Source organism: Stegostoma tigrinum, chromosome 6, assembly GCF_030684315.1.
Source record: "Stegostoma tigrinum isolate sSteTig4 chromosome 6, sSteTig4.hap1, whole genome shotgun sequence".
Taxonomy (NCBI): Eukaryota; Metazoa; Chordata; class Chondrichthyes; order Orectolobiformes; family Stegostomatidae; genus Stegostoma; species Stegostoma tigrinum.
The window spans coordinates 76,947,375-76,968,075 of NC_081359.1; the positions used below are offsets into that span (position 1 = coordinate 76,947,375).

Consider the following 20,701-nt stretch of genomic DNA (forward strand, 5'->3'; position numbering starts at 1 on the left):
CTCCCAGGACTCTCCCCACTACATAATATCATGACAATTACTGTGTATCCCCTTGACTTGCTGTACCTCTTAAAATGCATTACCTCAATCCTTGAACAAAAATGAAATTGCTGGAAAAGCTCAGCAAGTCTGGCAGCATCTGGGAGAAAAATCAGTTAATGTTTTGGGTTGAGTGACCCTTCCTCAAAATGTTATGTTTTTGGTTTCTGAATTACAGCATCCGCAGTTCTTTTGGATTTTACCTCGATTCTTGAATTGTTTTCCATTTTTCACTTACCAGCCTTAATGACCAGACTATGCATTTCTTCCTGAGGCTTCAGTTTTTCTCCTCACTGTCAACCACAGAACCAATTTTAACCTGCAAACTGCACTTGTGTCAACATAAAGAGAAACAGAAAACAAGGGGCAGAATACTGCAGAATCTCCATGATTTTCTGTCACAGAACACACATGATGAAACCTTCGCTTCCTGCAATTAAGCCAAATTTTGGATGCAACTTACATTCTCATTTGGATTCTACAGGCATATTTTGAACAGCACACCATTTGGAAAATTTTCAAAAACTTGGCTAAAATCCATGTTGACTTCACGCACCACACTGTTCTCATTATGATTGACAGTTCTTCAAAATTTTTTTTTCTCAGATTTGCTTACTCATTCAGAAGAGTTTAACAAGATACGTAACTTATGTTAATCTCCTCTTTCTTGTCAATACTATTAATCTTACTACCTTGTCTGGTTGGACCATAAGACCACAATAAATATGAACAGGAGTAGGCTATTCAGCCCCTTGAGCACGTTCCACCATTCAACAGGATCATGGCTGATCCACCATCCTCACTTCCATTTTCCTGCCTTTTCCCTGTCACCCTTGACTCCCTGACTGATTAAGAATCTACCAATTTTGGTCTTAAATGTGCACAAGGACTGTGCCCCACTGCTCTCTGCGGTCAGGAGTTCCAAAGACTCTCAACCCTCAGAAAAGGAATTTCACCTCATCTCAGTCTTAAATTGGCACTCTTTAATGTTGAAACTACGCCCTCTAGTCCTGGACCCCCTCATGAAGGGCAAGATTCTTTCAGTGTTTGCCGTGTGAAGCCACTTAAGATTCCAACATGTCAACGAGATCACCTCTCATTCTTCTAAATTCCAGAGAATAGAGTCCCAACTTGTTTAGCATTTGCTTATAAGACAACCCCTCCATACTAGGGGTCATTAAAGTGAACTTTTCTCTAAACTGCTTAAAATGAAATGATACATTTCCTTAAATAGGAGGACAAAACCTGCTCACATTTAGTGAATTCATCTATCAGTAATCTCACAGTTCATTGACCACTAGCAATACTAAAAGAAACTGCACCTTACCACTAAACAAAAGGGTACTTGTGGTGCGATGGTAGTATCCCTCCTTCCTGGCCAGAGGTTCCAGGTTCAAGTTCCACCATTACCAGACATGTGTCACATCATACTTGGAGAGGTTTGTTAAAAATTGTTTCACACTTGAGACAATACCATGACTTTAAGAGATGCATTTGTCCTTTTATTAAATGGAGAAAGGCTGAGACAGAGTTCATGAGCAGTCTGCTCAAGGCCAATAAAGTCAACAGCTTGTGAAGCCTTGCGTTTTCTAAAATAAAGTTGGAACAATGGAAGCAGCCTGAGTGGGTGGGGTCAAGCTCCCACAGAACCTGAATTTTTAGCTTTAGCTTTCAGCAGTTGCTGGAGTTTTGAAGCTAGATGAGGAAGCTCTTATTCCTCTCTCTGTTCCAGTTAAAAGCTGGGGTCATCTTCCTGGAATTAGCCTTTGCCAAGGTTGTGTTTCTAGGATGTTTTATGTTTCATATATATACACACACACACATATAAATATATTTTATATATAGAAAGAATTATATATATAATTGTTAAACATTTCAACAGTTACAGTTAATCCAATTATTTTATTTTATTTTTATTCTGTCTGTATTTTAACTGCAGTGCAAAAGTAAAGTGTGTTTTGGTGAGCGTTGAATAGTTTGACCAACTAAATTACATCTGGAACGGAATGTTTGACTCTTACCTTTAAAATAAGGAAAAGTTACGGTTGAAGCTGTCTTCTCCATACATTGAGAGGCTGATTGGTCTGGTGCATAACACACCGTGCAAAAACCTTTTTTCTCTTATTGTAATATAGGGACAGGGTTAGACCACTAGTCCTAATCTACAGTTTTAGGAAGTCATGAATGGTCTTTCTAATCTCAATTCCTTGCCCTTTCTCAACACCCCTGAGACATTTGATTGTCTTACATCTTTGATTTTTCTATAGGACACCACATTTCACAGTGTCAAAAGCCTGACTGTGAAGAGCTATTTCTAGGGCTTGACTTGAATCAGGTTAGCTTTATTTTTATAATTAGGGTTCTTTGCTCTGGATTCCTCAGTTAGGAAGATAGTTCCCAATGTACCCTGTCAATTTCTTTATTTATGTTAAGCAATTTAGAACCTGCTCATCGCCATCCATTTCTCTCCTGTAACCACCAAGATCTGACACTGAGGATTGCAGGGTCAATCTGATATCCTATCTGCCTCGTGACATTAAAATAGCAACATATTGTTATAAATGGAAGATTGCCCTTTTCGCTGATGCATGCACCCTGCAGACCACAGAATGTAGAAAGCACAGAATATCAAATATCTTATTTTCTATTCAGTCTCAGACAATGTTATGCAGACATCGTAGATGTTCCCAGTATGTGACTATCCTCTGGCGTGCCTGAATTAAGCAAAATACCAGGAAACTTGAGCCCTCACATCTTCATACTTCATTTAATATCAGTTTCTGTTTTGTTTCAGTGAACTTAATCAAGTTTAAATGTAGGAGTGTTATTGCGAGTACCATGTATAAAACCCAATACAAAATTCATAATCTTAAGATTCAAAATGGAAACAAATAAAGCATTTATTCAACCAGTTTCAGTAACACTATTGTCTGCAGTCAAGATGAAACCATAGAATTGATCCTTCCTATACCTTGAATTAGTTGCAATTACATTTCTCCAGATGAAGTCAAAGAATTTTGACCTCCGCTAGTGAGTTATTAAAAACTACTAGTGGCTTCCTGTAGTATAAGACAGGCTATATTTTGCAGAGGAAAGCCACCATACTGTTAGCAGCTGTGTTATTTCAGACTGAGAATGAAGCCAGTTCTCTTTAGCTAGGCAGTCGGCCCCCCTACTGAGAACCAGCAGCTGCAGTCACCTTGTATAGACCAAAGCCCTTGTGGTGAATTAGTGAAGTCACAGACAGAAGACAAAACCAGTCAGCTGAACAGGAATATCAGACGTACCATCCTTAATAACTGTTGCAAGATCTGCAAAACCCATCAATCCAAATATGCTTCATATTATAATTTAATATACTTACAACCAGCACGTCATAACTTATCCAGCAAGTTCATATTCAGAAACAAAAAAAATCAAGAATTTTATTCAGATTTTTCATAAAGAGTCAGTACAAAGATTGCTACGTAGAATGTGTTTGACCTAGTTCAATTCAGTGTGTTCAAGATCTTTTCAAGCTCACTGTTATCTTCCTATCCCTTAAAAATGATCACGCCTTCCTGAATTACAATTTCAAAGACCAGGGCAGCTATCCCATTGTTCAGATGTAAATAGTCCCTAATCCTATGACCAGAAACAGTCCATGTCAGCAGTTTGTTCAATCCTCTGCTCAATATATGCACTAATGCATTTTCCAGAACAGGTCATTGGACTATGATAGAAGAGGCGACAATGACAAATATTTCCAATCCTCAGTCAATGCCACTTAAATTAATTAAAGTGCCGTCTTGTTTAGCTTGTCTAAAATAAATTATTTTGGTGGCAACCACAGAGCACAAGCATTTTTAAAAGAGTAACCTCAAACAAGGTGAATGCAGTAAATCCATCTTAAAACAAAAACATTTTAAAGATGCAAATAAGCACAGTTGAACTTGACTTTCTCAAATTAAACACTGTACTTTCTGACCCATATTTATTTGCAACAGCTTTACAATAGTAATCAATTCATTATGTAACTGAAGCAACTATGACTGCAAATCATAAGGTAATTGAGTGCCCCCCATCATCTTCAAAGCGAATGTGGAAAGCAATTGCGTTTTAATCCATCTCTGATCACCTGTTCATCAAGGTTAGTCCAGGAGTATAGGAGTTATGAATTTACATGCAAATTACTGACCTTATTTTAGAAAAGTGAACACATTTCAATAAATGGTAAAAAGAGGCTGTGATAAATTTCCACTTGCAATGCTAAACTAATCAGCTGCACCAGTGTCAGGGAATCCTACGAGCCTTCATTATTTGTAGATGTTTCTGCTATGATCTTGTACTGCAAATAAGCTGCTATTCATACATAAGCAGAAAAATGAATGAGCATTAAAATAAGTTTGAGCAAAATTTAATAGGGCAGATTGAGTTGACTGAATTTGCGTATTAATACTTGCTGCTCATCTGACCAACACCAAACTAAGCTAGCTTAACAATTCAGGTCATTGCCTCACCAAACATTTAATTTATTCAACTGTCCAGTGATGAAGTACAGATTCACAAAAAGACACCAGTATAGATCTCATGTCACAAGGGCATCCTGTTGTTATAACCTTGGGTTACACTTTCGTACAAACAAATAATCAGCCGAAGAGTAAATTCTCACAGACATAAGATTCTTACATTATTTACTTGCAGGAGCTTTTGAATCTGATAAGGTATAAACTCTCAATTTTTAATGTGCAGTTATGGATTTTAAGGAAAACCGTCTTATGCTTACACAAGGCATTTGATAGAGATTTCATTGATCGAAGTTAAATGAAGCAGAAGTTAAAGAACCGCATCTTTCACAACCTCAGAATGTCCCAAAGTGCTTTCATAGCCAATGAAGTACTGAATATTTGCAAACGCAACTGCTATCTGAGGCCATGAATGTCCGAGGAGGGATATAGATAGATTTAAGGAATGTCAAAAATTTGATAGACAAAATATAATATGGGAAAATGTGCAGCTGTTCATATTGATAGGAAGAATAGAAAATCAGAACATTATTTAAATGGAAAGACTGCAGACTGCTGCAGAGCAGAGAGATCTGGTAACGTGAGATTGTTCCTGCAGAATGGCAGTGTAGAGTCATAGAATCCCTACAGTGTGGAAAGAGGCCATTAGGCACATCATGTCTGCACTGACCCTGGAAACAGAAAGGGAGGGGGTGAGCCGGAACAGACAAAAAGAGAGGGGGAGTGGGAGGGGGGAGAACATGACAGCAAAAGAGAGAGAAACAAATAGAGGGGGGGTGTATGGGGGGGGGAGAAAAAGAGATGGGGAGAGCAAGAGCGAAAGAGGAGGCAGGAGGTGGGTGCAGAGTAAAGGGACAGGTAGAGACAGAGAGACCAAGTGTGCGAATCAGACAGAGAGGAACAGTGGAAGGGGGACACTGAATAGCATGTGTAGAACCTAGAGGAGTTGCCTGCAGGACGGCGAGAGAGGAGAGTGGAAAGAGGGGTGAGATTTACAAGAACATTGCCAGGGTATGAAAATCACAAGTGTAATAAAAGATAAGATAGGTTAGGACAGCTTTCTTTTGAACAGAAGAGCGCAAATGGTGACTTAATCAAGATATACACAGTAATAAAGGGCTCTGCCCTTTACATCAAGGTTGTATTGGATTCAGTGAGGACCAAAGATTCCTAGCAAAAGGAGTGTCAATGGGAAACTGTGCAGGAAAGGAGGGGGGTGGGGGTGCAGGTACATGGGTCTCTGCTGGTTGTAGCCATACCTGATCCAAAGAAAGATTATTCTAAGAAGTCAGCCATCTCAGTTCCAGTACATCTCTGCAGGAGTTCCTCAGGGTCATGTCCTAGGCCAAACTATCCTCAGCTGTTTCATCAATGATCTACCCTCCCATCATAAGGCTGGATGTGGGCATATTCACTGATGATTGCACAATGTCAGTACTATGTGTGACTCCTCAGACATTGAAGCAGTGCATGTCCAAATGAAGCAATATCTGGACTACATCCAGCCCAAGGGCTGACGAGTTGCAAGTAACATTTACGCTATACGAGAACCAGGTTATTACCAACTTCAACAAGGAAGAACCTAACATCCCCCCACTTGAATTTCAATGACTTTACCATCACAAAACCCCATCTCAACATTTTGAGGGTTACCATGGATCAGACATTGAATAGGAGTAACCAAACAAATACTTTGCTACAAGGGCAGGTTAAAGGCTAGGAATCCTATGGGGTAACTCACCACCTTACCTCCAAAGCCCATCCACCATTTCTAAGACAAAAGTATTCAGTATGATGGAGTACTCCCACTTGTTGGAATACTGCAGCTCGAGCAACAGCGAAGCAGCTCAACACCATTCAGGACAAAATAGAAAGTTTGACTGGCACAATATGCTTAAACATTTACCCCCCTACCACCAACACTTCATACCAGCCATGTGTACCATCTACAAGATGTATAACAGAAATTCACCTTGCATCCTTCAAATAGTAACGTTCAAACCCTTGTCCATCTAGAAGGTCACGAGTAGCAGATACATGGGACAACCACCACCTACAAGTTATGATCTAAGCAACTCACCATCTTTACTAGGAGATACATTGCTATTCTTTCAAGATCTGGGTCAAAATTCTGAAACTCCCTCACCAACATCATTGTGGGTCTACCTACACCCAACAAATAGCTGTGATTCAAAAAGGTAGCAAACTCATTTTCCCAACAGCTAACTCACATGAGCAATAAACAATGCCTGTGTATGACTCACAAATAAGAAAAACATGCAACTAGGGAAAACCAGTTTCCTCTACCAGAAAGGTCAATTACTGTCCAGATTCAAGGTGATTGATATAAGGATGTCAAGGGTGTCAGTGTCTGGAATTCACTGCTGAGCTTCATGGCAGAGAAACTCTCAATTCATTTAAGAGGAACATGGATCTGTATCTGAAGAGATGTAACCTGCAAGAGTAGGAACAAGTGCTGCTAAGTGGGTTGAGAATGGGTGACTAGTTTATTCAGCTGTCACAGATGCAATGGAAGGTGTTGGTGAAGTGGATGAACTGTTCGAGCTCCTCGTGGGAGCACGAGGCACTGCCGATACAGTCATCAATGTAACGGAAGAAGGGGTGGGGTTTAGGGCCAGTGTAGCTATGGAAGAGGGATTGTTCCACGTAACCTACAAAGAGGCAGGCATAGTTTGGGCCAATGTGGGTGCCCATGGCTACCCCCTTTTTCTGTAAGAAGTGGGAGGAATTGAAAGAGAAATTGTTGAGGGTGAGGATGAGTTTGGCTAGGCGGGTGAGGGTGTCACTGGAGGGAGACGACGACGAAGAAGAAACAGAGGGGGCCTTTAAACCATCAGCATGGGGAATGCAGGTATATAGGGACTGGACATCCATGGTAAAGATGAGGCGTTGGGGACCGGGGAATTGGAAGTTCTGGAGGAGGTGGAGGTCGTGGGTGGTGTCACAGGCGTAGGTGGGGAGTTTCTCACTAAGGGAAGAAATGGAGTCGAGATAGGTGGAGATGAGTTCGGTGGGGCAGGAGCAGGCAGAGAGGTGGGTCGTCCAGGGCAGGCAGGTTTGTGGATATTGAACAACCCTTTGTGCTGTAACATGTCTATTGCTCTACGGAGAAGTGAGGAAGATGAGAGAGCAGGGAGAGTGATGAGAGAATCAGAGATACTGAGAGAGTGAGAGAGGGGCAGTTTGTGAATTTGAGAGGTAGTAAGGGTAATGTTCACAGGGAGCAGCATTGCTTTCTATTCATCACCTGAAAGGGGGAAAGTTAAGCATTTTTGCACAAGTTGCTCTGTAGGAAGAGACACTCCAATTTGGAAAGTCGAATTGCAAAATCCCAACTCTGGAAATTCTGGTACCCCCAAAATTGTGAGATAACAAGGAGTAGAGCTGGATGAACACAGCAGGCCCAGCAGCAGAGGAGTAGGAAGGCTAACGTTTTGGGTTTAAACCCTTCTCCAGAAATGGGGGAGGGGAAGGGGGTTCTGAAATAAATGTGACATCAATCACTTCAACCTCTCCACCCCTCTCACCCGCTCCAACCTCTCCCCCGCATGACCCCACCCCCAACCACCAAACCATCAACAACCTCATCACCTCAGGTGACCTCCCACCCACAGCCTCCAACCTCATCGTTCCTCAACCCCACACCACCCGCTTCTATCTCCTTCACAATATCCACAAACCTGCCTGCCCTGGACGACCCACCTCTCTGCCTGCTCCTGCCCCACCGAACTCATCTCCACCTATCTCGACTCCATTTCTTCCCTTAGTGAGAAACTCCCCACCTACGCCTGTGACACCACCCACGACCTCCACCTCCTCCAGAACTTCCAATTCCCCGGTCCCCAACGCCTCATCTTTACCATGGATGTCCAGTCCCTATATACCTGCATTCCCCATGCTGATGGTTTAAAGGCCCTCTGCTTCTTCTTCATCGTCGTCTCCCTCCAGTGACACCCTCACCCGCCTAGCCAAACTCATCCTCACCCTCAACAATTTCTCTTTCAATTCCTCCCACTTCTTACAGAAAAAGGGGGTAGCCATGGGCACCCACATTGGCCCAAACTATGCCTGCCTCTTTGTAGGTTACGTGGAACAATCCCTCTTCCATAGCTACACTGGCCCTAAACCCCACCCCTTCTTCCGTTACATTGATGACTGTATCGGCAGTGCCTCGTGCTCCCACGAGGAGCTCGAACAGTTCATCCACTTCACCAACACCTTCCCCCCCAACCTTACGTTCACCTGAACCATCTCTGATATCTCTCCCTCTTTCCTGGACCTCTCTGCTTCCATCTCTGGCAACCACCTGGAAACTGATACCCATTTCAAGCCCACCGAGTCCCATAGCTATCTAGAATATACCTCCTCCCACCGACATTGCTGCAAAAATGCCATCCCATACTTCCCAATTCCTTCGCCTCTGCTGCATCTGCTCCCAGGATGAGGCATTCCACTCCCATACATCCTCATTTTTCAAGGACTGTGACTTCCCCCCCACTCAGTGATCGAGAACACCCTCGACCATGTGTCCCGCATTTCCTGCAACTCATCCTGTCCCGCATTTCCTGCAACTCATCCCTCATGCCCCTCCCTGAAAAAAACAATCAAAACAGAATCCCCCTCATCCTCATGAAGCACCTCACCAACCTCCGGATCCAACGCATCATCCTCCGATACTTCCACCATCTGCAATCTGATCCCACCACCAAAGACATTTCTCCTCCCCACCCCTACCTGCTTTCCAGAGGGACCACTCTCTCCGTGACTCCTTTGTCCACTCCACACTCCCCTCCACAGCCCCACCACACCCAGCACTTTCCCCTGGAACCGCAGGGAGTGCTACACCTGCCCCTATACCTCACACCTCACCCCCATCCCAGGCCCCAAGAACTTACCACATCAAGCAGATGTTTATCTACACATCTGCTAATGTGGTATACTGTATCTGCTGTTCCCGCTGTGGAGCCCTCTGCTTGGCATGTGGTCCCGATGTAGAGGCTTTGGAACCACTTTGCAGAACACCTATGCTCGGTTCACACCAAACAACTGCACCTCTCAGTCGTGAACCATTTCAACTCCCCCTCCCATTCCTCAGACAACACGTCAGTCCTGGGCCTCATGCAGTGCCTCAACGATGCCACCCGAAGGTGGCAGGAACAGCACCTCATATTCCACTTGGGAACCCTGTAGCCCAATCGTATCAATGTGGATTTCACAAGCTTGAAAATCTCCCATCCCACTACCGCATCCCAAAACCAGCCCAGTTCGTCCCTGCCTCCCTGACCAGTCCTTCCTCCCATCTATCCCCTCCTCCCAACTCAAGCGCCACCCCTATCTCCAACCTACTAGCCTCATCCTGCCCCCTTGACCAGTCCTCCCTGATCTGACTCCCCACCTACACTCGCCTTTATTGGCTCTATCCCCGCCTCTTTGACTTGTGTGTCTGCTCTCCACCTGTTTTCTCCCCTATCCATCTTCGAACTGCCTCCCCCTCTCTCCCATTTCTGGAGGGGGGTCTAGGCCCAAAATGTCAGCCTTCCTGCTTCTCTGATGCTGCTTGACCTGCAATGTTCATCCAGCTTTAAATCTTGTTATCTCAGATTCTCCAGCATCTGCAGTTCCTACTATCTCTGACACAATTTTTACGAACAAAATTGTTCTATTTTTGATTTGATCGGATCTATTCAAGTTCAAGTCAGTAACATTTACAAGAAAAAAAGGCAAATCCAATATAATCAGTTGTTCATCATCAATCTACACTTTAGAAGCAGTTCAGAAATGCTTTACTCCGCTAATATCAAGATGGGGCGGTTATCTTATGTAGAAATGTTAGACAGGTTGGGCAAGCATGCATTGAATTTAAAAGAATGAGGGGTTATATTCTTGTAACAAAACTGTGAATAATATTTTTGAACAATGCAACATAGTGAATCTAAAAGATGAAAGAATGCTCCCTGCTAATTATAGAAAAAATCTCATACTTTGAAGAATAAATGATTTGCTAAAATATTAGACCCAACATGTTGTTGAAATGAATTACATGTCTGCCATACAGAGGAGAATGGATCCAGTTCCAGCCCAATCTGCATGGCAGCAGCAACTGAACGAATACAATTAACTTCAATATGACATGGGGAAAATATTTTTTCTAGAGATTTTGTTAATTGCTGATAACAGCAAGCTAGGTAATAATGTTTTTTAATGTTCAACAAGCAGCCTGACACCTGGATCTCTGAACCAATGTTTTCAATTTCATCTATATGAGAATGTCCTATGAAGGCTATTTGTCTCTGTGAATGGTAAAAATTGATATTTGCAAACAACCTCAACTGCATTGTCCAACTGTACTGTTACCACAAATGCTTAGTTAGCTATTTTGTGTCAATGGCATGATTGTGTTTGTTTCTAACTTATCAGACTTCTTGAAAAATCCAGAAACTTTCAGGCATGGGATCTCAAAATCATTTCACAGCAACAGTGATGATAAACTTTCCTATTTGCCAGAAAAGAAACACCAAAAAACCCTGATATAGTGGGGATCTCAGCTGCAGCTGATTTGAACTCAATGTTAGCAGTTATGATCTCAGACATTTACCATTGGTCAACTGGACAGAACCGGATTCCTAGTTTAGCCCTTTGTTTTCTACGCTGTGCTGCCCAATAATACACTGAATATCTTGACCAGAAAGTCACTTTAGGCAACAACTAACATGAGCATTGAAAAGCCATTTTTTAAACTGCTACCATAGCAGCTCCAAATTGTTTTGAATTGAACCTCTCTAAGGGTTCCGATGTGCTGAACTCATGATTCATAGCCACATTCCATGGAAGCTTTTAGGCTCATATCTACCCCAGTACTTTATGCTGCTCAACTCTGGGATTGGTCAGATGTAACTAGAAGGGATCAAACAATTTAGAACAGAAGCAAGGAAAACTATTGAGAGAAAAAAAAATACAGACCTCCTTATAGCAGGTGCCAGAAAACAACTAGGCAACACAGTATATGGGAAGAAAAGTAGTGAAGGTCAGGGCATATAATTTTGATCAGTAAGGTTTACCACAAATCACAGCACAGTTGCTGAGAAATTGTTCTTTTTGTTGGTGGGGGGGGAATGGGTGCGGGTGGACTTGTACAGGACTAGTTTTACCCCTCTGTGGAACTTGTATTTAGATCAAGATGTCTATCGATATCTTTATTTGACTTGTCCTATACATTCTAACAATTTACAGTAATCCCTGGTAACAGTTCCTTCCAGAGTCCAGAGGTGCTCAACTTTGCTAAAGTTATCGTGATAGTGAGCAGTTAGAAGCTATATTAGTAATGGTGCCATGAAATGATCACTGATTGTTGTAAAAACCCATCTGGCTCACTACATAGAGCATAGAACAATACAGCGCAGAACAGGCCCTTTGGCCCTTGATGTTGCACCAACCTGTAAACTAATCTAAGCCCATCCCCCTACACTATCCCATCATCATCCATATGCTTATCCAAGGATTGTTTAAATGTCCCTAATGTGGTTGAGTTAACTACATTGGCAGGCAGGTCATTCCACGCCCTTGGCACTTCCTGAGTAAAGAACCTGCCTCTAACCTCTGTCTTAAATCTATCACTCCTCAATTTGCAGCTATGCCCCCTTGTACAAGCTGACGTCATCATCCTCGGAAAAAGGCTCTCACTGTCCACCCTCTCTAATCCTCTGATCATCTTGTATGTCTCTATTAAATCCCCTCTTAGCCTTCTTCTCTCCAATGAGAGCAGACCCAACTCCCTCAGCTTTTCCTCATAAGACCTTCGCTCCAGACCAGGCAACATCCTGGTAAATCTCCTCTGCACCTTTTCCAATGCCTCCATATCCTTCCTGTAATGGGGCGACCAGACGTGCACGCAATATTCCAAGTGAGGCCGCACCAGCATTTTGTACAGTTGCAGCATGGCATCATGGCTCTGGAACTCAATCCCTCTACCAATAAAGCCTAACACACCATATGCCTTCTTAACAGCACCATCAACCTGGGTGGCAACTTTTAGGGATCTATGTACATGGACACCAAGATCCCTCTGCACATCAACACTACCAAGAAGCTTTCCACTGACCCAGTATTCTGCCTTCCTATCATTCTTCCCAAAGTGAATCACCTCACATTTATCTGCATTGAACTCCATTTGCCACCATTCAGCCCAATTCTGCAGTTTATCCAAGTCTCCCTGCAACCTGCAACATTCTTCCACACTGTCCACCACTTCACCGACTTTAGTGTCATCTGCAAACTTACTAACCCATCCACCTGTGCCTGCGTCCAAGTCATTTATAAAAATGACAAACCGCAGTGGCCACAAAACAGATCCTTGTGGCACACCACTAGTAGCCAGACTCCGGGCGGAGTATTTTCCGTCAACCACCACTTAGTGTCTTCTTACAGAAAGCCAGTTTCTAATCCAAACTGCTAAATCTCCCTCAATCCCATGTCTCCATCTCTTAAGAAAGCATCCAGTATTCTGGGCATTATTGTCAAGAACATAGAACATAAGAGGCACAAGGTTACACTAAATTTGAACAATATAGAATCCCTACATTGTGGAAACAGGCCATTCAGCCCAACAAGTCCACACGGTCCCTCCAAAGAGCATCCCACCCAGACTCATTTCCCTACCCTTTCCTTGTAACCCAGCATTCCCCATGTCTAATCCACCTAATTTTCAAACCCCTGGACACGACAGGCAATTTAACATGGCCAATTCACCTAACCTGTACATCTTTGGACAGTGGGAGGAAACCAGGGTACCTGGAGGAAACCTACGCAGACATGGGGAGAATGTGCAAATTCCACACAAACGGTCACCCGAAGGTGGAAGTGAACCCAGGTTCTTGGCGCTGTGAGGCAGCAGTGCTAACCACTGGGCCACCATGTAGCCCTAATATATTTGATAATCCAGGAGTAAAAGATTGTCAGGGCAGGTGGGAATGTAGAGCAATCTTATGGCAGGGTGGAGCTGGCTTGAAGTGCTGAGTGGCCTACTCTGGCTCCTGATTTATACTTCTGCACGTAAGTGGTAGCCATACGAATACAGACAAGTTAGGCAATTGAACAAAAAACTGACAGCTGGAACAGAAATTGGAAAAATCTGAACTGGTCCAATTTGGTAAGCTGAATAGAAAAGTAGCATTTTATTTAAATGGAACAAGAATGTAGAGTTCAACCATACAGAGGGATCTGGGTATACTGCTGCATGTGTCACAAAATGTTAATAAGCAGATACAGAAAGTTACCAGAAAGGCAAATAGAAAGTTGTTTCTTATCCTGAGGGGAATGGAAGATAAAAGTAACGAGGTTTTGTTACAATTGTACAGGAGTATTGGTGAGGCTACATTCAAGTAGCATATACAGTTGGGTCTCCTTATATAAGAAAGGATGTAAATGCATTAGATGCAGTTCAGCGAAGGTTTACTCCACTAATACCAAGTTTGGGCCAGTTACTTTCTGAGGAAGGGTTGACTGGGCTAGGTCTGAATGCATTGCAACGTTTACAAGAACGAGGGGTTATGGTCTTGAAGTGTACAAGATTCTGAGGCGGTGTGTCAAGGTGAATACAGAAAAGTTGATTGCTCACATGGGAGAGATCTGAATGGGGGAAAACAATTTACAAATAAGGTTCCTCCTATTTAAGATGGGGACATGGAGGATTTTCGAGGTCATGAGTCTTTGGAATACTCTTCTCCAGGCAGTGGTGGAAGCAGAGTCATTGAATACATGTAAGGAGAGAAAGGATTCTTCAATAACATAGTAATCAAAAGGTTACTGGGTTAGAAAGGAGTGAACAGTTGAGGCCACAATCAGATCAGCAATGAGCTTACTGAATGGCAGTGTGGGCTTGAGGGGCCAAATCATCTACTGATGTTCCTGATTTGGATGCTCACATCTACAACTATTTTTTCAGCACAGACATGTGCTTACCTTTATCTGGTTGGGCTTTCATGTAACAATAGGTCCACAGCAACATCATTGACTTCAATGCTCTGCGCATGGTCATTTTCAGACTCAGTTCAGGAACAATCAAACGCTGGCCTTAACACTAATGCCCACATCCCATGGAAAGACCGTTCAAGAAGTGCTGCTAAATTATGGAATCACTTTGAACTGCAGACATTTCCTTTTAGGTTGTGTAAGTGCAGTCTGGTTGAGTACAGTTTGTACTGTGCCTATTACAAACAACCAAAGAAATGTACTATTTGATTATATTAATCAATTGTAGGAATTCTACAGGCTACATACCAGTATGGTAATGACATTGTAAATCATACATATAGTGGCTACATGTGGTATTTTCCATCAGACCAAGTGGACTATTAATGCTCAGTGAAGAGTGTCAAGCATGCCACAAGCTGCCACATCACTCAGCACCTCTCACACTGTTAGTAACATTTTCATGGAGACAAGGGTGGGAAAGGTAGGTGGCAGGTACACCAAGGGGAGAATAAAATCCAGCCCATGTCTCTTAATACCCATACCAGACAAAAATATATCTACCTTTGTTTTGGAATTTTCAATTAACCTAGCCTCAACAGATTTCTAGAGGTGAGTGTTCAAGATTTCTACTTGCCTTTATTTAAGAGTGTTTTATAACATCGCCCAGAACGGCCAAGCTCAGGTTTTTAACATTATGTTTCCTTTGTCTGGATTTCAAAATAGCTTCTTCTTTACTTTAGAGATCATTAATGACCTCAACTAAGTTCCCACTTACATCTTCTATACTCAAAGAAATGCAAGCTTACTCAACGCAAGCTATTCTAATAATTTATTTCAAATAAAAGCAGAAGTCGTTGGAGAAAGTCAACAAGTCTGATAGCCTCTGTGGAGAAAAAAAGTCAATAGTTTGGATCCAGCAACTTCTAACTTAACTATCCTAGTAAAGGCAACGGATTCAGAGCAGAATATTTTCCTTTGCCTGGACAGTTGAAGTGTTTTGCAATTAGTGTATTGTCGAAAGTGTAAAATATGCTCTTACTTAATTTTCAAATAAAAGCAAAATACTGCTGATGCTGGAAGAGACTGTTGGAGAAACACAGAAGGTCTGGCAAGTCTCTTCATAGATGCTACCAGAACTACTAAGTTTCTCCAGCATTCAGTGTTCATCTATGATTTATCGTCGGATCATAGCAGCCCTAAGGTGCGTAAAGAGGCCATTCAGCCCACTGAATCTGCAATGGCCCTCCCAACAAAATACCATCCAGACCCAGTCCTCCATCTACTCGTAACCATTCATGGCTAATCCACCTAACCTGCACATCTACGGCCTGTGGGAGGAAACCAGAGGACGTGGCGGAAACCTATCCAAACACAGGGAGAATGTGCAAACTTCACACAGACAGTCACCCAAGGCTGGAATCGAACCTGGGTCCGAGTGCTGTGAGGCAGCAGTGCTAACCACTGAACTGCCATGCTGCCCAACAATTTAACCCAATACATTTCCCTTGTTTTTGTTATGATGTAAAAATTTGATTATTTATGGCTTGTAAAAAGGGAGTACTTTTATTCAATTACTGTGTTATGCTTTGATGCCACTAAGAATTTTGTCTTCATTGATTCCATTGGGAAGAGCTGAATAATTTTCCATCAAGTAACATGTTTAAAAAAAAGGCTCAATATCATGTAATTCAAAATGTATCAGTTATGTATAAAATGCGAATAACTGGTTTCCCAAAATAGGAACTTTCCTAAATTAAATTATTTTTTGAGTCAGACATTTTGTTTTCTCCTTTTAATGTGAGAAACACTTCTATGACTATTTCCTTTCATCTGTTAATCATACAAAAACATTTATACAGTAGTTGGGTCTAAAAAGTCAGCAGCTTGTCATTCCTAAATGCTGAAATTAAAATACAAAGTTCTAAGCTTGAACATCAAGTTAACTGACATCTAAAGTAAAGGAGAATGAATTTCACACATGCTTTTCAATATACATTTTAAAAGGAAATTTTGCAAGGCTACGGGGAAAAGACCAGTGATTGACACCAATTGGAATGCTGTGCTGAATGGCTTCCTTCTGTGCTCTATGATTCCATGATTTTAAGTTTGATCCGTGATCTAAACTCTTTGTATCATTCCCAATGTTTATGCTTCAACATTCCAGCACTTTCGGATGACATGTAACACATTATGAACTTCTTCATCAGTAACAATGTCAGTGTTTAATTAGAACAACATCTACTGGTGTAACACATGAATATTATTGGATGCAAATGAAAGATAACTGAAAAGTGAATTTAGGAAAATGAGAGCACTAAAATATGCAATAATTTCAAACCTTAAGTACAGTCCCAGTAGTTGAAATTCACATCATATCAGCCCTGACTGCATTATGACAATGGCAATAATGACTGCAAAACAGGACAGTTTCAAGTTTCACAGCTGGAAGAGCACTACCTACTGTTCCAGGTAAAATTGGTACTATATATCTTGTAGCTCTTACACTGTGTACAGATCTAAAAGTTGAAAAGGAGGCTGGGGTGGAGGGGATATTGATGGTGGTAACAGTCTGTGCTACCTACTTGTGTTGGGAACTTAAGGTAACCAAGAAGAAGATAGGAACACCTATTAAGCAACAGTAGCAAATTATGTATTTTCATTCACGTGAAGAACCTAGACAAATGTTTTACTGCAAGTCTTCCATTACAATGATTGAAAATTTATGATGCAACAAGCATGATGGAATTTGGCTTCAGAGCAAAGAACCAAAAGGACATTTTGACATATTTGCACATCACTTTTATTGAACCACTAGGGAGCACGGAAGTAGGCCATTTACTCCAACAAGCTGTATCCTATGCGAGCTTGCTGACTGAAACCATCTACTTTAATTTCACCCTGTTAGTTTTTCCATGACCTTTCACAGTTGCTCTGAAATATTTACCTAAATTGCTTTAAAATGAAACCTCCCATGTCTCAATAGCCACTCAAAAAATATTGGGTGGTATTTAACCGAGACAATGGAGGTACACCACTTTTAGGGAAGGCTGGCTAAATTTAAGTACAACTCAGGCAATTAACTTCATTATACTTTACATCACTGGGCATTGTTCGGAATCAAGGAGCCTAGGACTAAAATCCTGCCTACCAAGAGCTGCTGGCTAATTAGAGGTAGGCAGCTCTAATGTATGGCAGTATTACAGGGGAGGGAGCAGCTACTGCCCACACAACATCCACCTAGGGCCTAGAATTATTACTGGATCTCAGGCCACAGATGAGCAACTGTAAAAGATAATGGGATCAGCAGAAAAGGGAAGGGAACCCAATTTTGATGCCAAGACTTGCACTCAAGTACTGGACCTTTAGCAGGGAACAATCCTAGGAGCCCACAAGCAACCTCACAGCTCCCTGTGTGGGCATTAATTGTCCATTAAGAACAAAGTAACAGCAAGTGGATGTTGTGATTAGTCAACAACTACATACAAATGGATCTATCAAACAGAAGGATGGCAGATACATTGGCAAAATGGCTGTTGATGTCTGATTAACGCATTAAGTTTCTCAATGGCATTATTTAAAAGGTTAAGAAAAGCAGGCGGTCGCCAATAATTATTTGAGCATATAAAGGGAGCAACCTTAGGGCTATTGGAGCACAGTGGTAGTTCTCTGAACCAGGAGGCCTGGGTTCAAGTCCCAACTGCTCCAGAGATGTGGAATAACATCTCTGAACAGGCTGATGAGGAAAATATATATATATATATATATAGAGGAAATAACGGTAATGTCCTTTCCTCTCAGCCAGAAAGCTTGGGTTCAAGTTCCAGCTGTTCCATAGATGTGTCTTAATATATCAAATATGTAGGAAGCAAGTGTAACATGAGCATGGACTAAGAAGGGCAAGATCCCGTAATTCAATAAACTGTCTTTACAGAACAAAGGATAGATGTGGCCTGAATTCAATGTTTCTAACTGGCTTGGAATCTATTGATAATGGATTTTTTGCTGTCTACCAAAGTCCATGTCTACCAAAACTAAAGGGCTATGGGGAGAGTGCAGGGAAGTGGAGTTGAAATGCCCATCAGCCATAAATGAGTGGGCTTGATGGGCCGAAGGGCCTTATTTCCACTCCTATGTCTTATGGTCTTATGTTGCTCCTCTACGGCAGTGTTCATTCATGTTTTTACAAGATATTCATGGGTTCAGAGCCCATCTTAATGTTCCAGCAACATAGATTCTACTGCCCTAAATTTCACCAAATTTTCTTCAAGATTCTCTCGGTTTCTTTTGCCTCCACTGCAGATAGTGTTCATGATTTCTTAAGCATTGTCTAACTCTAGATTCTGTAAGGCACTAGAAGACATCTTCACACGAGTGAGAAGCAGTAAAACAAATGCAAGTTAACACATTCAGGAGAAATTCTTTAATTAGGCATTTTTTCCCCCACACATTAATACATTCAAATTTGAAACTAAAATGGCATTCAAAATATCAACTAACAATTTGAAACCTCTGATTATCAGTGTCAAACACAACCTATAAAGCATGTGGAAATATCTGCTACATCCCAATACGAATTAACAAAATGTGATATCCACTAATGACCTGTTCCTGCAGAAATCTCAGTATGAATGATCAATTACATAAGCCTTATCTAGATGTCATCAAGTAACAAGTGGAACTGCAGCGTCTGCTTTAAAAGCAAAGCATTGAAAACACATACAAGCAACCAGTGAATACTTTGTCTCACCAACAAAAAACAGATCTATAACAAATTAACTCATGGCAGCAAAATCTCCTTCAACACAACTAATTAAAGTAGAAAGTCAAACATTTCCAACAGCAACTGATAACATTCCCATTGACTGATTCAATCAGCTTCAGCAGTCCACAGGACCACATTAACACAAGTTCATATGTAGTATGCTTATAACTATATGAACTCATTTGGATTTTTATCACTTGTTAGTGAAAAAACACAGATGAAATTCTCACACCACTGTATGCATAGGTCTTTAACCTGTCTGCATCGGAAAAGCCCACTTCATCTGACCTATTTAAAGAAATATAATGAATGCCCAGTTATGGTTGCCTGGAATTAATAGTTGTAATATCACATTCTTAAGTACAGTGCTAAAAACATTTGTTAATCTTGTCATCATCCACATTCATTATTTTTACTGAGGTGCCATAAGGAATGACTGCGTAAACATCAAGATATAAAGTTCATACTCCCCTTGGCAGGGATCTGCCCTACACATTTAAAACAAAGAGCTGACTTGAATTTCTTTATTCAGAGATCACATTTGCATCATGTAACAAATAAGGCACCCTGGATAATATAATGCCTGTGCTGTGCTAAATGGCATCACTGACATTACATTTGGCATTACATTGTATCAAAGCCTAACTATGTCCTTCCACCACTATTGAAATTTGTACTGCTACCAAGAACGTAGCAAAAATATGTCCACCTTGAACTCAAAAATGTATCTACTCATCTTTCAATAACAATACAGGACAGAATAAAATAGTCAAGAAAAAACTAACAATTTGAGGGGGGCTGAGATAAAGGGCATATACATAATTCTCACCACCATATAATTACATGCACAGGACGCACTTGAATGTTAATGTATATGTTTGCAAAATAGTGGCTAAATGATCAGCAAGAGACAATTGGCTCATTTTTGTAATTTAAAAGAGCTGGATCCTCTCCCTCCCCTTCTTGCTCTGGTCCATGCTTTACAGATTACAATTAGGCATGTGCAATAACTACTACAATTCACATCCCATGGTCAGATTTAGAGTAAAACTTATCAATTTAGCCATTTCTTACCTGCAGCAGATGACAGCTTTACAAGACAAAGCCAGATCTAAGAATGAGCGACGGACTTCAAAAGATAGTGCGTATTTCAAAGTGTGCCCATCTATAATTAGGGCAAGTTCATTCTCTTTGTTCAAGGACTCACCTAGGTCCTCACAATGATGAGTAAGCGTTTCCCTGGTTGCCTACAAAAAAACAAAAATTTTGTGATAATATTCAATAGCATATTTCCTTGATCCATGGTCAGCATATCTGCTGTGTTTCCAGTTGCTGTTTTCCTAACTAAAAGGCAAGAATTCAACAACTTGACCCCACATTGATTTTTGACAATTGATCAGCCATA

General features: G+C 41.4%; 1 protein-coding gene across 4 annotated transcripts in view; it reads right to left on the reverse strand.

Annotated features, from left to right (window-relative positions):
• atp8a2 (ATPase phospholipid transporting 8A2) overlaps window positions 1-20,701 on the reverse strand; it is a 498,882-nt gene that overhangs the window by 195,843 nt on the left and 282,338 nt on the right. For all 4 annotated transcript variants that reach the window (XM_048533131.2, XM_048533132.2, XM_059646682.1 and 1 more), the window contains one exon: window positions 20,371-20,543. In XM_048533131.2, coding sequence (XP_048389088.1) covers window positions 20,371-20,543 — 173 coding nt within the window. The remainder of the gene's footprint in view (window positions 1-20,370; window positions 20,544-20,701) is intronic.